Here is a 21,387-nt window from a genome sequence, read left to right on the forward strand (position 1 = left end):
TAAAAAATAAGAAATTCCTAAAAAACAAGTAGGAGTTCCTTTTTTAATCCATTTTTTATAAAAAATCTATTCTTTGCATCAAAAAATCAGAGGACAAAAAAATCCAAATTTGTATCGAAAATATTAAAGATAAATGATTTAAATCAATATAAAATAAAATAACAAACCTCGTGACTTGTAGTTTGTCTCATTTTTGGCTAGTGTTTTGCCTTTTGCTGCATGCTAGTGTCGAATATCTATTCGTTACAATTTGAAAAACGGCGTAGTTTGCGAAACGAAACTTTGATGTCTTTGACAAAGTTGCTTGGTAAGTCCAACAACTTTCTAGGAGACATCCAAATTTCCTAATTATCCTGAAAAGTTAAACTCACAAAATCACCCTAATCGTGAACCACCCTTATTTTGTCACCAAACCAACCTCCTTTTTATTCGCAATAACTTTCTTTTTGAAAATCCATTTTCCACTTAATTTTGCGATCTGGACCACTGTGCACTGGTCGACACTTGGACACTTGCAATGCAAAGGTCTTCGGTTTGAACCTCGGAGAGGTGTGAAAGTGGATTTGATTGTCTAACTTAGCAATTCTCAACGGGGGTACCGGGCCTACTTGGCCCACTGGTCTAACCAGTCATGCCTTCGAACGTGCAAAAAAAAAACAACAACTTTGGTTCACGTCCCATCTAGCCTAATCTCATGGCATCCTAAGACCATTAACTCAAGTTGAAGATTTCACGTTTTGTTATTAAAAAGCGTTTCATACTGAAATCTAGCTTGTTTTGATCACCCTTTTTGCAAATATTATATTTATTGTTGTCAAATTTGACTAAAACTTACCACAAGAAAAGATAACACTTGGTTATATCTTTTCTTGTGTTTGGCGTATGGAAACAAATTCTACTGCAAGTATGTCTTATCAAATGAATTTATTCTTGGAAATTCGAGTTCTAAAAATATGAGAATTTCTCATGCAGCTGTAACATCCAGTTCTGAGTTGATAACGGCTGGGCTCAGTTCAAAGAAAGCAGTCAAGCCGAGCGATGTCATTTCTGCGGGTCTGTGCCATAGTCTGCGCGATTCTCGTCGATTCCGCCGAACCGTTCGAGTGTGGCATCCGGAAGGTTAGAACCACCGAGGTGATTGTGAACGGGCACGAGAGTTCGCCGGGAAAATGGCCCTGGCACGCGGCCATCTACTACCGGGAGGATCGTAGAACAAACAAGTACGTCTGCGGAGGCACACTGATCAGCCGGAACTTTGTCCTGACGGCCAAGCACTGCGTTGTGGGTTCGAATGGGAACGTGCTCGGGAGGCGTAGTTTGATGATCTGGCTGGGAATGCACAGCTTGGACGTTATGAACCCGCGGATCATGCAGCAAAATGACGTGCGTAAGATCCACTGCGTTGGGAACGATGGCTCGGGGAAGAAGAATGACGTCGCGCTGCTGGAGTTGATGACGGAGGTCCGCCTGACCAGCTACATCCAACCGGCTTGCGTGAATCAGGTCGTGGACCTGTCCGATAAGGTGGGAACCGTCGTCGGGTGGGGTGTCACTGAGCATGACGAGCTTTCGCTTGTGCTGAAGGAGTCGCAAATGCCGGTCATTGATACGAGAATCTGCATCGAAAGCAATCGGGCTGTGTTTGGACAGGTTTTGGATAGCAGCGTTTTCTGTGCAGGGTTCACCAACGGAACGACGGTCTGCAACGGTGACAGCGGAGGTGGATTGTTCTTCCAGAGAAGCGACGTTTGGTACGTGGGTGGGATCGTTTCGTTTACGGAGCAACGGAAAGGAAGCCAGCTCTGTCAAACCACAGGCTATGCCGGATTCACCGATTTGAGTGGGCTTCTATCGTGGATAAAGAATGTTACGGAGTTGGGCTACTTGCTGGAGCAGGACGAGGATCGAGTTGGTAGGGGTTCTGAAGATGATGATGATGATTCTACACCTACGGCAATCAATCTACTGCCAAAGCAGTGCGGTATTTATACTGTGAACAGGATAGTGGGAGGTCAAAATGCAAACCTCTACGAGTTTCCCTGGATGGCCATTTTGCTTTACAACGATGACGTTTTTCGTGCCACGGGATCGCTCATTAGCAAGCGTTACGTCCTGACGATTGCACTGTGCAAATACCCCAATAAACCGTAAGTTTCGCCAGCTGGGTTCTTCAAATGCTAAATTTCTATGTTTTCAGTGTTCAAGTCAGGCTGGGGGACCACGTGCGAGACCAGTACAAGGATTGCAGCCCTAACGACGCTACCTTTTGTACGCCTCCTGTCCGTGATTACGACATTGAAAAGTGTGAACAGCACATAACCTTCAAAAGTAGAACCACAACTGCAATGTACGACATCGGGTTGCTACGATTGAATAGAGATGTGGTCTTTGAAGGTAATTCCAGAACTTTGTAATCACAATTAAAATTTCATGAGAGCTTGAACATCTCAATTTCAGACCACATTCAACCGATCTGTCTTCCGGTTACGGACGCCTTAAGGTGAAATCGGATCAAAATATATTTGTGCTTCTTCTTCTTAATCTTCTTCTTCATAATCATCATTGAAATCATTAATCATTTACATTGCCTTTGTGTTGGTAAGATCATTTCACACACCATCACTATCCTGGCAATGTTTACAAACACAGATGAAACACAAATGTGTTTGTTTTGTTTGATGAAAAATGTAAACATTTTACAAAAGATTAATTCATCTAGCAGTGTTTTTTTCGGTGTTAAACCGTGGCATAGAATGATTTAATAAGTGCGTTTTTCAGAATTTCAGCGTGAAATGCTATCTTGCTATTTTCATAGGTTAGTGTTGCATGTACATTAGAGGTTAAAATTTGTACTAATTGAAATTTTGAACAAATATCGAAAAAAAAAATTCGCAATCAGAAATCAAAATCAACTTGATTCGTTTTGTGCCTTTTAGAGCTTGAAATTGAAAATAAAATAACTTGCCGTTTACTTCCGCGTCCCATTGATCATCGGCTGGAAACTCAAACTCGGAGTCACCACTCTCGGACCTCTGGCCGGAAGCTGCATCTGCGACGTTCTGCGATAGATAGTCGTCCGCGGAACGCAGACCTGAAGATCCAAATGGGGCGCACAGCGTTTCATTTTCGAATACTTCAAAAATTGGTTGTCCAAGTCGGGAGAAGATAGAAATACCGCATTCGGAACTTAAGCCGGAAGCTGCACCTTTGACATTCTGCGATGAATCGTCCTCCGCCGACTGCTGGCCAGACGATCCATTTCCGACTCGTGAAGCCGGAGGCACCGTTTGATGCAGATTAATCACTTGGGTTGAAGGGACGAAGTAGGCGTTCCCGCTTGGGGCCTTGGGCTGGAAGCTAATCCAGCGATGCTCAAATCCGGTATGAAAATTTCCGTCAGATAGGTTGAAGATGCTGCAAAGAAGTTGCTGTTGTTGTTCGTGGTACATTCCGGCATCTGGATTTCCGCAAGATAAATTGGCAATCCGTCGGGAAGCCCTCATCCACGGTGCTCGATTCGGACACTGAGCCTCTGACGTTCAAACCCGGTTCTTGGATATCCGGAGGCGAAAAACACAAAGCTGGAGAGTGTCGCAACTGGTCAATCGTGTGCTCCTCATTTTCGTTGGTCATTTGTGACGGATTAGAATCGCCGGATTGTCGCAGACAGGCTGTGGAGGAATAAAAAGTATCGTAAAAACAAATCGCGTCGATTATGATTTCAACCTACCTGACATGTTGATATGTTCCTTTCTTGCATTCCAGGGGTTAGTAATGGTCCACGCTAATGGATCCGGTAACGATTCGATTTGTTTCGCGATTTTTTTCTTGCTTTCACGCAAAATAGCAGCTCGACGTTGCTTGTTTACACGAGGCATTTTCAAGAATTGAATGGAAGAATCTAAACGTCAAACTACCAGGCAAGGTTTTTGATATGCGAAGGTATGGCAGATTTATTTCTTCGTAACAAAGTAAATGCGGAATTGGAATTTTGCCTGATAATTTGAAAGAAAAAATATAATTTACCATTTTCTCAACAAATAAATTTAGATTATTTGTTTCCAACATAAAAAAACAACTCCAAACCATGTGTCAATAAAAAATAAAAGTTTTTTTCTTTTTTTGCAAAACAGAAACTGTCACACCTTATTTAATCTATCAACTTGCTAAGCAGTGTCACCGGCTTCAACACTGCATTCGATGTAATATTCCAAAAGGTCATAACAAACTCTTTAGAAAATGTTTTTTGCTGTAAAATCAATCAATTGTCTTTAAAACAACATTTGTAAAATTAGTTAATATACTAAAATTACTCAATTATTATTTAATTAGTCTTAACCACTTAAAACTTCAAATATTTAACCAAAAAAGTGTGTTTTATGCTTAAGCAGTTACGACCTTTTCAAAAGTGGATGATGAAATTATCAATACTCACACCATGATGTGTGTTGTGTCTGTACACTTTTGAATACCAAGACAGTTTTAGTTGGACAAGTTCGATAGCAATCAAAATTGGCCAGTTTAGAGAAGAAAATTGATTTTTTTCGAGCCAAAACTATAATCAATGTGAAGATTTCATGAATAATTGACGTCTTATGCAATGTGTGGATCAGCCGTGGAATAACCGTGACGAAATCGAGTGATGAATAGAAGTGGTAATTATGTGCGAAGAAGAGTGCTAAAAACGATGAAGAAGAAAACATCAATGCCAGAATTTTGTGATCTGTGCTCTATAAGTAGTTTTCGGGAAAATTAAGCCAAAAAGCCCTTCAAAAGTTAGTGAAAATTATAAATAGTGTCACTATTATGCTGGAGATTAAATTTGCAAAAGGTAGGTGCAGTAATATTGGAACAATGTCAATTTTTCTGGTAACGAGTGACGATCAACGGGATTGTCTAAGGTAGCAACACAAATCATTGATGAAAATTAAGGGCAAATGACGGCCGCCTTTTCGGCCATTTTTTTGATATCGACGAATTTCACCTTAAGACAACTAAAGCTGTCGAGCTACATCATCGCCGGCTGGGGCAGCACAAGAGCTGAAACCGCGACCTTGGTTCTGAAAAAGGCAACCGTTCCAGCGGCGAGCTGTTCCACCTACCAAGCGAACTGGAAGTGGTCGGATTCACTGACAATGACGCGTTGCTGTGCGCTGGCGGTAAGGGAACGGCCACCTGCTCGAGGGACACCGGAGGACCGCTGGGAAACCTAGTTCAGCACAACGGAATGCGCTTCGTGCAGTTCGGGATTGCGTCGTTTTCGTCCAAAATCTGCGGCGTTCTTCCCTCCGTGTACATCAGTGTGTCCCACCACATGGACTGGATTCTGGCGATCGTAGAGCCTTGATCCAGGTGATTTGGACTACCTTCAACGGAATAAACCAAACAAACAATGTCCTTGTTGCACTAAATCCATTACCGACAGATTTAAAACTTATTTCAAACTCCCAGTTAAAGAAGTATAAGCCACAAATGGAAACTGTTAGCCAAGCTTTCCCTGCTGTGAAAATGCAAACAGACACAATCCCTTCCAAAGATGGTGGCTCAGCACACTCATACACATGTGAACTTGTGCTCGCGCGCTTCCCCGAGCTTGTACAACTTTTCTCATCAAACTTTTTTGTTTCTTCACCGCGTGCGCCTAGAAAATGAAGAAAAACTAACGCCGCTGGTGAACCCCACTGAGTGAAGAAGGGGAAAAAAAACTCAACTCACTAAACCAAGGGGTAAGACACAGAGTAACTGAGTGACTCAATTTCACAAAATTACTCATTGTGGCTCAAAGTTACTCAGAGTTACTCAATCTTCCCCATGATTTTTTTTTCACCGAGTTGCGGAATTTGTGAATAAACCTGTGTTTGACAGAGCTTGACAGAAAAGCGTGTTTACAGTTTAGTTAGAAATATTTTAACGCCACGATGCTGCTAAAGTTTCCATAGTCATCATTCAACGAAACCCGGAACAATCTATTCCGCCTGTACCGGTGAATTCAAGGCCCAAGAGAATGCCCTGCTCGTCTTCACCCCCCGGTGTCAAACAGCTGATCGTCGATGTCAACAAGATGGAATCGTACGAGGCCCCTTTCGAGAAAATCAAGATGGAAGTGTCGTCCTATATCAAGAAGATCGGCAACAACCCGGCCGCCGTCGCTATCATGCCCATCTCCGGATGGCATGGAGAACAACATGTGGGAACCGTCTAGCAAGATTTACTAGTTCAAGGGATGGGCCATCGAGCGCAAGAGGGCAAAGCTGACGGCAAGTGCCTGTTTGTGACTATGGATGGCATCCTGACGCCGACCCGCCCCACCGACAAGCCCATGCATCTGCACCTAAAGGACGTCAACAAAATCGGTGGCAAGGGAACGGAAACCGATGTGAACAAGCTCGATATCGCCATCGTATTCGCCCCGGTCAAGTCCGTCGAAATGCACCAAAAAGCCATGCCGGAGGCCGTGTCCGGAAACAACGTCAAGAACGTGTCTGTCGAGGAGTGCGTTGTGGTACGTCGCCGACTCAAAGAACTTACCGCCCAGGTCATCGTGCTGAACCACCCCGGTTAAATCTCCAACGTATACATCCCAGTGCTGGCTTGCCACACCGCAAGTCCACCAAGGATCATCCAAAGTCTATCGAGTCTGGTGATGCCGCTATCGTCTTCCGGGTCCCACCCAATCCTCTTTGCGTGGTAGCCGCAAAGGCCACCAATCAACATTCGATACTAGCGACCGCGAGGACAGTTCTCTTGAGTGAACCAGAAGACGACTTCCGTTTATTTCCTGCGGGTACTTGAATTCAGCTATTTTCAAAGGAGTCAATCAAAACTAATAAATAAAAGTGTTTATTTTTGCTTGGTTTTTTTTAATGCGGTCGGTTTCGATACCTTTGGCGGCCGATGGCCTGGTTGAGCAGGTTCTTGGCGCCGTGACTTAGGAACGTGTCACACTGATTTGAAACCATGTTCCGAATCGCCCACGAACCGTTCCGCTGAATAAACTTTCTGGCCGTATGGATTTTCATAGTTTGGGCGATCGTCTCGGTGATGCCGGTTCGAAGAGCGATTATTGTCACGCAGGCGACGGCGTGGGCCTCCATCCGGATGTTGTCGTCCAGGATGAGGAAGCGGAACAGAGAGGAAACAGGCGTGCTTTTAAGACCCTTAAAATGCTTCAACACGCGAACATCGTCAGATCGCGTGGCGATTCATCTCGTAAAGGCAGGCCTTTGCAACCATTGCACATAATTAGGTTTTACGCCGACTCGATTTGGAGGTTAGAATGGAGTGCACTGTTTACATGGACTTAGCACAGTTCGATGCGCTCGTCGATTTTGTTCGGGGAAATTCGTCGACAATCGACGAAGACCATGTAAACAGTGCACACCAGCTGTCAAATTACGTCACGGTGTAAAACCTAATGGCACGATCTTTCGACTCGGACTACAGCAATTTGATTTGTGGGTTTTACAAGCTTGTGGTACGTATCACAAGTGAAGATCGAAAACGGCTGCCAGTAGTCGCGGGACAGTACGGGGAACTTGATTTTATACTAATCCACTAGCGCCCTACACACATTTAGATCATCCTCCTCCAGATGACGATCCGGAGACGTCCTGCAGCTGCTCAGCGCAAAACAAAATATTTCGTGTGTGAAATGCCGAATTTTTTTACGCTCCACGTTGTTTCTGATCAGGCTTGGTTTTTGTGTCTGTCAGTCGTCTCTGGTGCTAAATGTCAGTGTCAAAATTCGTTACGTCGTTTGGGAGTATTGAAAAACTTTGAGTGGCTCAATGTTACTCAAAATTATTCAGACTTTCTCAATATAACTCTCTGTCCTACCCCTTGCTCTAAACGAAACACACACACAGGAATTGTACAATGCAAGATGGGTTTCTTTTTTTTTTTGCTCAAACGACTTCTTTTCAGTCTTCTTCCTTGTGTTGCGTTTCTTGAACTTTTGCACAGAGGAAAAGCTTGTCTTCTATTCTTTTATTAATGTAGTGTGGTGCCGTGAGACTCACATTCCCTTCCCCTTTTTCACCCAACCAACCAAGAAGTCTCTGTTTACCCATTTTCTTTCGTTTTTCTTTTAAAAAAAAATTCGCAGTGCTTTGTTAACATTATGATTTCCTTGTTCCTCTCTCCGCTTCTCCCTGTGGTTAATCCTCGACGGCCCACTTTTTTTGCCCCCACCAACCAACCAACCAACGCCGCTGTGGGAAATTAAAACTAGTTTCAGTTGTTTTCACAATTTATGGCAAGTTTCCTCCTTTTCCCTCCCAGCTTTACTTTCCGAGCAAGTTCCTCGCTGTTGGCGCGCGCAAGTTTTTACACATTTTTTCCTTTCTTTTCTTTTCCCAAGGTTCTGTGATTTGTTTTTCCCAGCGCGGCTTAGGATCTGCGCTGCGGGATCTACGCCACATGCTGCAGTTTGGTGCAGCGATTTGATTGAGGGATTTACAAGTTTTGCGGGGACTCTGATTAGGGGGAAATTGAAAAACTGTCATCATTTTAAAAAGATTTCAAAGAGTGAAATGCTCTCGATTTTGTGTGATTTTGACATGCTCTCAACGTGAGAGCAAAATCCTCTCATTTGTCTTGTTGAACTCAAAAATTCACGATATCTTTTAAGCTATAATCAATCAAAATTATCAAAAGACGAGCCTTTAATGCGTGACTCAGCTTAAAATCTTACCTAATTTTAGTCACATTAACAAAACGAACTAGTTTTTCACCCCTCTTGCCAGCACTCGCCATCAAAAAACGATGACACAAAGACAAAATTTTGATTAATTTATATTTACTGCTAACACGCTCATTTTCTCCGAAGCTTTGTCCTTTCCCTCCCCCAGGGGACCTATTCGTCACCCCCTTCCTCCCCTTCAACGTCGTCACGCTCAACTGACGCGGACGTGAGCAAAATTCCGATAATTAAAATTTAATTAGGCAAGTCTCGTTTTGAAGACAGTCCATCCATTCGCTGCTCCCGTTTTTGCGCGTCGAGTGTCTAATCACCCCCAAAATTTGAGCCCAAGGCGGAAACCCCTCTCCCTCCCCCCTTCTTCGTCCCGATATTCAAATCAAATTGGTAATAAATCATGCCGTGATTATTGTTTTATGTAACTAATAAATCACAACCAGTAAAATTAATATTTTCGCTTGATGGCAGGATCTTTGGGATTTGCGTGCCTTCTTCCCCGTCGTAAAAGTTGCTCCTCTTCCGTGGACAAAAAGGGGGAAGGTGGGAGGGGGCGTCGCGACGCCCAAAGCTACCCATATCCCCCTTACTTATTGGTTGACATTCAGGGAGGGAAGAAATTTCCCGGAGTCCACACAAGACAAGACGTGAAGCAAGTTATTGTGTTTTCACAGAAAAGTTGATGATATTATGTTTATTATTCACAACACGCAACGCGGGTTGCGAAATATGTGCTGTGGAGGAGGCCTCTTGGTGAGCTGTTGGCCTTTCCGCGAAACCGTGGGGAAGATCAAATCGGGGTGACTTGGTTGGGGAATTCATCGGTTTGACCGATATTCAGCAGGGCTTTTCGAATATGTACGAGACAACTTAAAACTAACTTTTAAACGACAGACGTTTCGGCGATAACTTTTCAAATAGCGCATATCAATACGCTTTGTCAAAGGAGAGACTGGTTAAGACAAATTCATGAATCGAATGAAATTTGTGTTGCATCTATTTGATTTGCCCTAATGATTGTTGATATTTAAAAAAAAATCTATAATAAAAAATTAAAAACAGCAGCTGTCGCCAGCAAATATGTTCCTAATTGGATAGGTTTAGGGGTAGAGTTAATGTTTTCAAGGAAATTTTTGAAAAACCGTATTTTTTTCCGGAAAGTATTAATAGAGTTTATTTTTTTTCAAAGAGTGAGTTTTTAATAAAAAAAATAAACGCTTTACAATTTTGTCGAAGAGTGCAAAGCGATCCAAGTTGGCCGTGAAAAGTTATTAGCGATTTAGAAAGGACGTTAAAAAGGACATTCTTCAGCAGTTCGTAAATCTTAACCGATTTGTCCCAACATTTTGCCTAGAGAATTAAGCAAATCATGTTGTTTGTTGTCATCCTAATATACTTTTGTAGAATGAATCTACGGAGACGCTTTATCTCGGATAACATGGCAAGACAACTTTTGTGTTAAAAAAGATGGAATTTCAAAACAGAAAGTGATGAAAATTTCATCAGCAATCATCTTTTAATTATTTCAAATTAATTTGATTTAAAATACAAAAAGGGCGAATTATCACTATTTTTCAAAATCGAAAAACTCCAAATATTTGGCTAAAATTAAATTAAATTTTCGGTGGATAAGAGATCGAAGTAAGCCATGCGCACGGTCGGACGCGATTTTTCTGACGTTGTAATTTTTTATTTCAATATTTTACTTTGAATTAACCGAAAATTTAATTAATTTCGAAGAATAACTTCCGGAAGTGACCAGTTATAACGATTGCAATGGAAGTGTACGAAGGCAAAGTTGCAGACAAGTGAAAACAGCAGTCTTGGACGCCGGGAGTATTGATCCTGAGGTCACGCGTCCCGTTTTATTCAAGAATCTCCAGCCCAAGGCGCTAGCGATCCTGCTGTTTTTGGCATGTTTCCGGAAGTTCAGCAGAAAACAGTTTTCTCAAGACTGAAGCTTGGAGTTTTCGATGCGATAGAAATGAAGAATAATCTGGATATTTGGTACATGGTGAGATCTTTCCATTTTATCATTTTTATTTATTTATTCTTTCATATTTGTATTTGTTGAATGATCTACGCACTACTTCATTCGTCGGTGAAGTATCCCATCAATCCCTTTCCCCTTCCAAATCCGGATATCTTGGAGGTCGTCTAAGTTCTTAGGCATCTCTATAGGGTATCCAATCATCAAATCCCTCCCCCACTTCCCCCGTTGATCGTGAGGAGTCGACCAAAAGGAAAAATGAATGGTAATGTGTCATTCGGCACATTCCTGACGCATTTATTTTCCTTATCGGCGCCAACCTAGCTTTTGCGAGCTTTTTGCTCGGCTAGAGTACGGTCAACCAAGCTAAGCTAAGCTAAGCTAAATTAAATTTTCGGTGGATAAATCTTGAAAACGGGGCACTTTAATCCAAAATCTGTAGAGCACTTTTTGATTGCAAATTCAATTTTACATAAAAAATAGGAAAAAAAATATGTATGAAATTTCGATTTTTTCCCAAAAACTACTTTTTTCAAAAAATCATAACATTTTTCATTACACCCTTTTGAAATATAAGTCTTGATTTGAAAATTTTGAAAATATTGTTTTCGAAATGATCGGAAAATTTCACGAATGTTTCATAATTTAACATTGAAAATCGGACTGCTGAGATATCGACATTAGAAAATGGTGGGTTTTTTGGGTGAGACTTAGATAACATCAATTTTCCTGATTTTAAACCTTTGCATGGCAATATCTCAGCAACTAAGGGTCGTATCAACAATGTTCAAAAAAGCAAAATATAGCGAATTTTCTCAGCTATTCAAAAATATATTTTTTCAAGAATGGGCAAACATGGGTACTAATTTAAAAAAAATAATAACTGCTACTTTTTTTTTAAAAAAAAAAGTTACCTAAAAATGGCTATAACTTGAAAACGGTGCACTTTATCAAAGTTTCACTAAGGTACTTTTTGATTGCAAATTTGATGTTACATCAAAAAATGAAGTTAACAAATTTTTGCAACCAATATTTCGATTTTTTGAAAAAATCTGTATTGATTCAAAAAATCATAACTCGGTCAAAGATTTTTTGACCTTTCTAGAAATTTCTGAAAAGTTGGCATTTGATGTCCTATAAAACATATCAGAAAATAAAAAAAAAATAAAAATAGTGTTTTTTTTTTGCAAATCAAGTTTTAGCGACAAAAAATGAAATTAAAAATCACAAAAAAAAAAATTTACCGTGTATCATTTTTTTTCACTGTAGTCCCTATCCATACCTACAACTTTGCCAACAACACCAAATCGATAAAAAATCGTCAAATCCTTCAAAAGATACAGATTTTTGAATTTTGACGTATCATTTTTGTATGGACAGCTGCTAAATTTGTATGGAAAATTATACGAACGAACTAATGATGCAAAATTGCTTCTTTGGGCATACCGAATGCACCAAAAAAGTTTCAGCCGGATTAAAAAATACCAAAAATTCGAATGACCTAAATCTCAACGAATTGCTCAGCTGCCGAAATTGAATGGGTATGGAACAACCATTGACACAAAACAATTCATTTGGTCATAGAGAAGGCTTCCACAGAGTTTGAGCCAAATAAAAAAAAATACAAAAAATAAAAATGGTCGAAATCGGCTGATTTGAAAAAAATACAAAAATATTACAGGGCCTTGAACTTATTATTTTCAAAAAAAAAATGTTGGATGTAAAACAATTTCAAACTTAATTTCAAAAATCTTCCCATGTTTGAAAGAAAAGAAAAACTTTTAAAAGATTACGAAATCAAAACTAATTATATTGAGAGAATGGAAGATGAATCAAAAAAAGTAAGGAAGGAATACCAAAAAGATAATTTTTAAATTATTGTTTGAAAATCGCTCCCAATATTCCATTTGAAAAACGACCTAAAACGCTTCAAAATGGGTCGAAACCCATTCCCACTGCTAAACCATCTAGCCTGCTTTGTTTGGCCATCAATTTGTGATGATGTACCTGTCCAAACACAAACTCACACACACACACACACACACACACACGCCAGGCCAGCTCAACCGGAAGCACAAAACAAATCCCTTCCTCCATCACCTAAACTCACTCAAACTCATCCAACACACACGCACACACATTCCGACACAACAAGTAAACAAACAGAAACAATAGCGCTTGCAAGAGGGTGGTGGTGAGGGGGGCGGTATTCAAACAGTTTATCGAAAGAGAAGGGAGGGGGGGGGGGGTCGATTCAAAAACATCACACTCACACAAAACTAAAAGTCAGTTCACAGAGTGAGGGAGAGAGGTAGTGGGGGGTGGTGGCGGGACAGAACGAGACAACACTCAACAGTTTGAACAGTTTTGTTTGGTTTTGCTTTGTTTTTTTTTTCAGTTTTATAGGGTGAGCGGGGGTAGGTATAGATTTCCAGTTTGGTTTGTTTACTTTTGACGGGCAGCTTCATTACACCGCCGCAGCACTGGGCCAAATTTTCGTCACAGAAAACATCGACACACGTCAACAGAAAAGAAGATCTTTATTTTTGGGCGGGAGTGGGAACCGGGAAGAGTGTGTTTGTGTGAGAGAGAGACAGAGATAGATGGATAGAGACAGAGAGCAACTATTGGGTTTCGTGTCTGGAGGGTTAAACGGGGACACTTACATTCAGCCTTGGTCGCCGGGGGTTTTCTGGTGGCCCAGTTTGTCCTAATGGATCTCGATCCGAGCCATTGTCCATTCATGGCAGCAATTGCATTTTCCGCTTCCTGGAAGAGAGAAAGAGACAGAGAAGGAAAAGAAGGGTAAATTTCATGAACTCTGGATGAGGATCAGTTTTTGGAGGCAGTGAACGTCAAGCGTCGGTCATGAATTCAACCAAAACATTTGTTTCAGTCACCAATCGCAGTAGAGTTATCTAAGCCAGATCTCACGCACACTAGCTTACCATTTGATTTTGCTGGCGACCACAAATTTTAACCTAAAAATCCATCGTGTACGTACACGCAATACATGCGCACGTAGATAGCTCTGTAGGCGCGCTGCTAAAAAAAACCTTGCTACACTGAAAAAAGTCAACACATCGTACTCATGGTTGAAAACCACTGGCCGTTCCGGTAAGTTTACTGCCTAATGGGACACCGACCATGGGACGAAGAGGAGAGAAATCACAAAAGTGCACCGGGACCAAAGATGAGCAGAGAGTTCCTGCCGGCTGGGTGTCACGATGGCATCACAAAAGCTGATGACCTGGCACTTGACACAGACTCGACTCTGGCTGGGAGCATTTCTTCGTACTGGTCGTGGTGGCAGGACAAAACTTCCTCTCTGCGGAAGCGGAACACCATTTAATATTAAAGTGCATCGCTCATCTCGTCAGCAGTTCGTCCTCCTCCAACTCCTCGTCTCATCGCACAAGTGTGAGAAGTGAGTGTTATTGAGAGATCTCCTGCTGCGTGTGTCCCCACCCCACATCTCAAACCGGGACTCCGGACACCGAGAGATTGAAGCGGCAAAAAGTGACAATATTGTGACAAATTCTTTTCCTGGAAGAGCTCTGCCACTGTCTCACACCCCGGCCATTCAGCGTCGCTTCAACTGTGGTTTGCGGACCTGTCGTTCTCAGGGTGTCGTCGTCATCATCGTCGTCGGTGGTTTTCCAGGAAATTGAATCAAATTGAAGGACGGTGGCGGTGGCGACAGGGGGGGGGGGAGCTTCTTTTGATTTAATGCTATCAATGGCGGTGTTCGTGATGATTGTTTGATGACTCGTTCGGGAAGGGAAGCGATTTCCAGATAATAAAGCAGATTATTGATGTTGCGTTGTTTCTTGCTCGTCTTGCTCGCCCGCAGGGCAGGCGGGGTCTGGTCTTGAAGGGTCAATCGGGCGCGGCTTGTGGCTTGTGTGTTTTTCCGGATGAGATTTTCGTCTGATTCGATTTTCGAGTTTCTTTGAAGCGACGAAATCCGTTGGAATTGGATGATACTTTTGGGGTGAGATTTTGGAGCAGTGCAAGCTGTTGAAAGGGCAGCAGGCCATGACTACGATTTTTGGGTTGTGTGACACACTTCACTGGTAAAATTATTTCAACCAATTTGGAAAAAAATATTGTTTTTTGCCTTTTGGGTGTTTTTGAAATCGCATGATCATATTAAAAAAAACCCCCAAAAAAGCAAAAAAAAAAGGTTAATTGTACCTTTAAAACCTCAGGAAATGAGTTGGTAATTAATCCATTCTTTTTAATTTATTTAATTATATTTTTTATTTTATAAGGAAATTAAATTAAAACAAAATAACAGTGATCTTTTATTGACTTTTTGCTTTATAAATAACAATAAGGTGGGATTCGTGGAATTAATTAATTTTAAAAATGCAATTTTAAATCTTTTTTTTTATTCATAACAATCCACAGTAAATGTTGAACATTTTAAGATATTTAAGATTTCAGCACTGAAATGGGTGCTGAAAAGTTGAACTTTTCAGCACTTGTTTCGAAAAGTAACACTTTTCAATATTTTTTTGATTTAAACGATTTATTGACAAAATACATGAAAATTTTACTTAAAATTTCACTCAATGGGTGTTTTTCGGAATTGCAAAAAATGTTGTATGGAACTCGTTGCAAAACTTGATTTATTCAACACTCGTTGTATTTATCCAACTCGGTGAACCTCGTTGGATAAATGTACGACTCGTGCCGAAAAAATCCTCTTTTTGCAACTTGTTGCATAAGCTACTATTATGATCATTTAGTTCTGCTTTGTGGCATTATTTTAGTTTTTCTCACAGCAACTCTTTGAATTGCTTTACGATGAAAACAAAAAAACTGATTCCAGCTTTATTTCAATGAAGTCTCTATTATCTAAATTTATGATATTTGTCATATTTAAAATGAATAAATTGTTCTTGTTCACTATATTTATGATTATTTTTATGTACAAGTATGAAATTCAATAAAGCAATTACTCATGAAAACAGCATGATTAGAAAAAATGAGGCTCAAAATTGGACTTGGGATTCCTTGGCCAAAATAATTAGACCCGTATTATTTTTTTGTTCGGCCCTTAGGATAACCTAAGCTGTGTTAGGGTGGTCTAAAAAATGACAGTTTCCGCAAAAACCACATTTTTCAAAAAATCATAGCTCTCTAGATGCAAATGAAAGATGTTGAGGTAGGCTTTTTAAGATTTTTTTAAAGTTTTAAAAATCTAGCTTTATATCTGTAAAAAATCTTAGAATGCGGTTTTTATTGGATTCCTTAAACCATTTTACATAACATATCAAATAAAAGTACAGTTTCATTAACAGGATTTGGAGGTATCTTTAAAAAAAATAAAAACTGGGTTTTCGACGCACTCAAAAACGGGATAATGAAGGAAATGAGAAAAAAATCAACTTTGTTCATTAAAATTGCGATAACTTCAAAATATAAGCAATGTCCTGATTTTTTGGATACCAAAAGTTGCGTCTTTCAATTACGAAAATATTAGTACCCAAAAATGTATAGGTCATCGCTTAAATTTTAATTTTTGACCTTAAAAATGATCATAAGGATTAGGAAATTTTAAATTAAAGATGGCTTCCAAAATGGCGGTAATGAAATGTTGAGAAAATACATTTTTCAATGTAACCACGCAAAATTGACTAAAATGGGGTCGCAGAGGACGAATGTAATGTTAAGTTTCCGAAGTCTTCTCAGATAACTTAATAAAATATTTGGTCATTCAATTTGTGTGGCAAGCTACTTAAAATTTCCTTCCCAAGCATAGCTATAGATTTAATAACAATTATATTTCTTCAAAATTCTGTCTTCAAAATTTGTACTTTAAAGTTCAGGATATATAAAAAAAGATCTACTTTTCTGGAAAGAATTTCCCATCTGCTGGTCAAGAACCCATTTCCGTCGCTTTTGTGTGCAGAGTTGAAAGCGTTCCAGAGGTGTCATTTTCTTTGGCCCTTTGTAAAGTAAAGCGCTCGTTTGCACGACGTGTGACACAAGTACCAGCTATCGTTTGCATGGTCACGAACACAAAACACGCTGATGTACATCAGAGAAAGTTTCTTTGTTCCGGGACGTTTCGTGTTCAGCTCGGGCGTCCTTGCCAAACACTACATTTTCGAGCATCCCCAAACGCGCTCCACCATCACCATATCAAAGTCCTAAAGTCCTCGATCCGTTGACGTCGAAAACTGCACTTTATGGCCCATTGTTGCACTCTTTGTCCTGTTTTGCGGCTGATGCAATTCGTCCCGGCAAACAGCCCTCGAGGGTCTGTCCCCCACTCCCCTCAGCTTCCCCTTAACTCCTCAATTTTCCAATCCAAGCATGCCACGACGAAATTGGCGCGCTGTTGTTGTGAATGGCGAATCGATAGCAAATAAAATTCTCCTCGTCCTCGTCGTCGCCTGCTTCGATCGCATCCGGTTTCAGGGTTCACTTGGATTGAAAAGTCGTTCTTTTGTTGGAGAGTCAACCGATCAGTTTCGGCGGCGGTGCCTTTTTCCGACTTCTTCTTTTTCTTCTCCCCATTGAAAGCCAATCCGACGACGACGAACGACAATGGCCGGGGTTGGGAATTACAAGCCAGCACAGAGCTCCCAGGAATGCAAGATAAATGTAGAAAAACTCAATAAAAGCCGGATATTGTTAAATGAAAAGTTTTCTGTTAAGTTTGTTTATTATATAGCTTATTTTGAAAGTTGGTCTTTTCTGGTTTGGGTGGTGGTCCCTTTTTTCGGCGGGGGCCACCCCTCTGACAGATACCGGAAGTGCTGTCTATTCTGACTGGTTGAAGTTTAAGCCCTTCTTGACCCCCCCCCCTTTCTCAGCCACAACAGCAACCGGAAGGAGCCCCGGCTCGGTTGAGATATTTTCACTGGCAAGTGTTGAAATTCTGTTTGTAAGTGAAATGATCCTTGGCCGGGGACGAAGGGGGTCTGTAGTCCCTCCATCTTCTCTTTCAAGTGGTCGAGGCGAAAACATTTGCAACTCCACTTGAGAGATTGGTTCCTGGTTCAAAGAAGAAAGGGGGGACGGAAGGGGGTGCACTACCATGAATAAGTGATGGTTGTTTGAAACCATTTTCGGTACGTTTTTTTTGCTGCTGCTGCTGCTTCGGTGTTGCCACCAATTTTCTTCTGAACAGATAGTTTCGGAAAGTGGGAAAAGCGTTTCAGAGTTGGCAGCCGGCAAGCAGTTTGTCGAGGTTTTGTGAAAGAGAAACTGTTTTGGTGCAGTTTTAAAGTGTGTTTATTCGGTGAAACATTAAGTGTTGGCAAATATTTGCCTTTCAATTACGCCTGAGGTGATTTTTTTATTGGATTTTTTTTATTTTGTGAATGACGATCAAGATGGCGATGGCAGCTTGCTATGATTGTAGATTTTCTAATGAGCTTTCAAAAATGGAATCTGGAATCTAAAGTGAAGTAAATAGTTTGGACCAGAGGCAATGAATGTTCTCCTTTAACTTCAATATTGATTCAAACAGACTTGTATTAGTTTGTTCCAATTTGTCACACAGCAGGCCAGATAAACCAGACGGTCATATTTGGACCGGGATTTTGGTTACAAACTTCCCCCTTCCCAACACCTCGACTCAATGCCCGTCCCAAAACCCCCCACAATTGTGTGAAACTTAATTCCGAACGCATACGCAATTTGTGCACCACCACCGCCAGAAACGACAGCGCAAATTAATAATTTAAAGCCCGCCGGAATAATTCATGTAAAGTTTATGGACAATCCAAACCGAACACGGCTCATTTGCCATTCTAAATGCCAGGTAACGACAACGGCGGCGCTCGCCGGCCACCAATAAAAACCTTCGTGGACACACCATACGCACCACCGCACAATATTGGATTGCACTTCTGGTCGCGAAAAGACACACAGTGAAAAAAGTCCGGTGAAATTGGCAACCCGGCGAAACGCTTTTGACAGCTACGCCGGGTCGCTAAACCCCCTCCTCCCAATTCGCAGGTGACAAGTGACCTTCCCTTAAGTCACGCGGAAGGTAGCGCGACCGGACATTTTACGACCTTTCGGGATAAATATTTTACCCCCGATGTCAAGCTGTACGGTCAACCCACCACGGCACTGCGATGTGTGACAGTTGCGATTTCAAAATGGCGCGCACACTTCAAAGCGAGCGCGGACGAGGTAGCAGGCCATGACCGGAGCTTAGTCGCAACACGGGGCTCAATATTGAGCTGGAACGACGACCAGAGGACCGGGGCAATCTTGTGGCCAGCAGTGCTGGCAGTTTTAATTGGATTACGGTGGTTAAGAATTCCCTTTTAGTTTTTTTTCTGGAAATGAATTACGACAGTGCTGACAGAAGACTCATTTCTACGGGAATACTTGAAATTCCAACATACTGGCAACCCTGCCAACCCTTTGAAACGGCTCAGGTGGACTTTGCGGGGACGCCGCGCGAATCTCCGCCGCAGGCCGGACAAACGAAGAAGCCTCGTCGGCGCCTGGCCAAATGCCGGCCAAATGCCGGGGGTTTTCCCGTTCGCGCGTGATATTTCCGCAATTCAGCCTCGGAAATTATCATTTGAATATTCTAGAACGCTTTGCGCGTCCGACGGCCGTTATAAACATGCGTCGACAGTGGTGCCATCCATCCATCCGCCGGGTCGGTCGTTCCGTCGCCGGGTTCTCTCTCCGGGTGTGTTTCGCGTTTTCAATTATTTACAGTTTCAATAATGAATCTCGTATGCAAATGCAGCCCCGGGAACGCAGCAGAACCCGTTGACGAGCCTACGTCGTCGACGCATCGCAGCAACCATTGCTCGTTGCGTTTTCCCGTGTACCTGCAGCAGCAGCAGCAGCAGTCCGGTCGGTCGTCGGTGATTGTGCACACACGTGGCCGCCTACTACGATGGGACCCAAGCCCCGCTTTCGCAACACATGATTGAATCAGAAAATGAAACATGAACCATTTAAAATTGGATTCTGGCCCGGCGAGGCGAGGCCTCTTCTGATGGGTTCCGGGACTGGGTCTTCAGAAATTAAGGGGAATTCTCACGCGCTGCACCCTCAATATGTTTTCGGACCGACAATACGGACTACCTCTCCAAGAGGCTTCCCAGCAGCAGCAAATTAGAGCACACGATCGCAATGCAAACTGTTTGAGTGAAATTAGCAAACGAACGGGTTTCGAATGGAATCCTGCCGCGGAGAAGTCCGGGTTCATACGACTGTAGGGGTCCGGAATGATGATGATGATTTTAGTGCGTGAGCGTTACGAGCTGAAAATTTGAAATTATTAGCGCTTTCTGGAAAGCACTAATTGAGGATTATTAGTGGGCTCCCGCGAATCGAGGAATGAATCGATGGTTTGGCCAACATTTCTGGCGAGGAATCATTGCTGCGATTTTTACAAGAGAATATGATTTTAAAAAAATAGTTGCACAAAATATCAACAGATTCTTTTTTGTATAATTAGCTTAAAATTTCTATTAACTTTAACAATATGAAATTGGTTACAAGTTGTAATTTTCGTATTTTTGTTTTTTTGTCATTTTTTGTCATTTTTGTCATTTTTGTCATTTTTGTCATTTTTGTCATTTTTGTCATTTTTGTCATTTTTGTCATTTTTGTCATTTTTGTCATTTTTGTCATTTTTGTCATTTTTGTCATTTTTGTCATTTTTGTCATTTTTGTCATTTTTGTCATTTTTGTCATTTTTGTCATTTTTGTCATTTTTGTCATTTTTGTCATTTTTGTCATTTTTGTCATTTTTGTCATTTTTGTCATTTTTGTAATTTTTGTAATTTTTGTAATTTTTGTCATTTTTGTAATTTTTGTCATTTTTGTAATTTTTGTCATTTTTGTCATTTTTGTCATTTTTGTCATTTTTGTCATTTTTGTCATTTTTGTCATTTTTGTCATTTTTGTCATTTTTGTCATTTTTGTCATTTTTGTCATTTTGTCATTTTGTCATTTTGTCATTTTTGTCATTTTTGTCATTTTTGTCATTTTTGTCATTTTTGTCATTTTGTCATTTTTGTCATTTTTGTCATTTTGTCATTTTTGTCATTTTTGTCATTTTTGTCATTTTTGTCATTTTTGTCATTTTTGTCATTTTTGTCATTTTTGTCATTTTTGTCATTTTTGTCATTTTTGTCATTTTTGTCATTTTTGTCATTTTTGTCATTTTTGTCATTTTTGTCATTTTTGTCATTTTTGTCATTTTTGTCATTTTTGTCATTTTTGTCATTTTTGTCATTTTTGTCATTTTTGTCATTTTTGTCATTGTTGTATTTTTGTATTTTTGTATTTTTGTATTTTTGTATTTTTGTATTTTTGTATTTTTGTATTTTTGTATTTTTGTATTTTTGTCATTGTTGTATTTTTGTATTTTTGTATTTTTGTATTTTTGTATTTTTGTATTTTTGTATTTTTGTATTTTTGTATTTTTGTATTTTTGTATTTTTGTATTTTTGTATTTTTGTATTTTTGTATTTTTGTATTTTTGTATTTTTGTATTTTTGTATTTTGTATTTTTGTATTTTTGTATTTTGTATTTTTGTATTTTTGTATTTTTGTATTTTGTATTTTGTATTTTTGTATTTTTGTATTTTTGTATTTTTGTATTTTGTATTTTTGTATTTTGTATTTTTGTATTTTTGTATTTTTGTATTTTTGTATTTTTGTATTTTTGTATTTTTGTATTTTTGTATTTTTGTATTTT

The 21,387-nt window shown here is 40.4% G+C and overlaps 3 protein-coding genes across 3 annotated transcripts in view; 1 reads left to right on the forward strand and 2 right to left on the reverse strand.

Annotated features, from left to right (window-relative positions):
* The window catches only part of LOC6035169 (nucleolysin TIA-1), a 251,215-nt gene that overhangs the window by 12,237 nt on the left and 217,591 nt on the right, over window positions 1-21,387 (reverse strand). Inside the window, 1 exon segment of the mRNA XM_038257767.1 lies at window positions 13,352-13,454. Coding sequence (XP_038113695.1) covers window positions 13,352-13,454 — 103 coding nt within the window.
* On the reverse strand, window positions 2,864-3,941 carry LOC119767907. The gene is made up of 2 exons (XM_038257827.1): window positions 3,731-3,941; window positions 2,864-3,671 (listed from the first exon to the last, which is right to left on the reverse strand). The coding sequence occupies exons 1-2, from the start codon at window positions 3,876-3,878 to the stop codon at window positions 3,397-3,399; spliced, it is 423 nt and encodes a 140-aa protein (XP_038113755.1). The 5' UTR covers window positions 3,879-3,941; the 3' UTR covers window positions 2,864-3,396.
* LOC119767910 (elongation factor 1-alpha-like) lies at window positions 6,215-6,830 on the forward strand. Its single transcript, XM_038257835.1, has one exon. The coding sequence runs from the start codon at window positions 6,224-6,226 to the stop codon at window positions 6,560-6,562; it is 339 nt and encodes a 112-aa protein (XP_038113763.1). The 5' UTR covers window positions 6,215-6,223; the 3' UTR covers window positions 6,563-6,830.

Source organism: Culex quinquefasciatus, chromosome 1 (genome assembly GCF_015732765.1).
Source record: "Culex quinquefasciatus strain JHB chromosome 1, VPISU_Cqui_1.0_pri_paternal, whole genome shotgun sequence".
NCBI classification, from domain to species: Eukaryota; Metazoa; Arthropoda; class Insecta; order Diptera; family Culicidae; genus Culex; species Culex quinquefasciatus.

Excerpts from the sequence above, each read along its gene's own strand:
- LOC119767910 (XM_038257835.1), top strand. The coding sequence starts at position 6,224 with ATGGGCCATCGAGCGCAAGAGGGCAAAGCTGACGGCAAGTGCCTGTTT.
- LOC119767907 (XM_038257827.1), bottom strand. The coding sequence starts at position 3,878 with ATGCCTCGTGTAAACAAGCAACGTCGAGCTGCTATTTTGCGTGAAAGC. Across the intron at positions 3,672-3,730 it reads GGAACATATCAACATGTCAG|CCTGTCTGCGACAATCCGGC; the intron begins GTAGGTTGAAAT and ends ATTCCTCCACAG.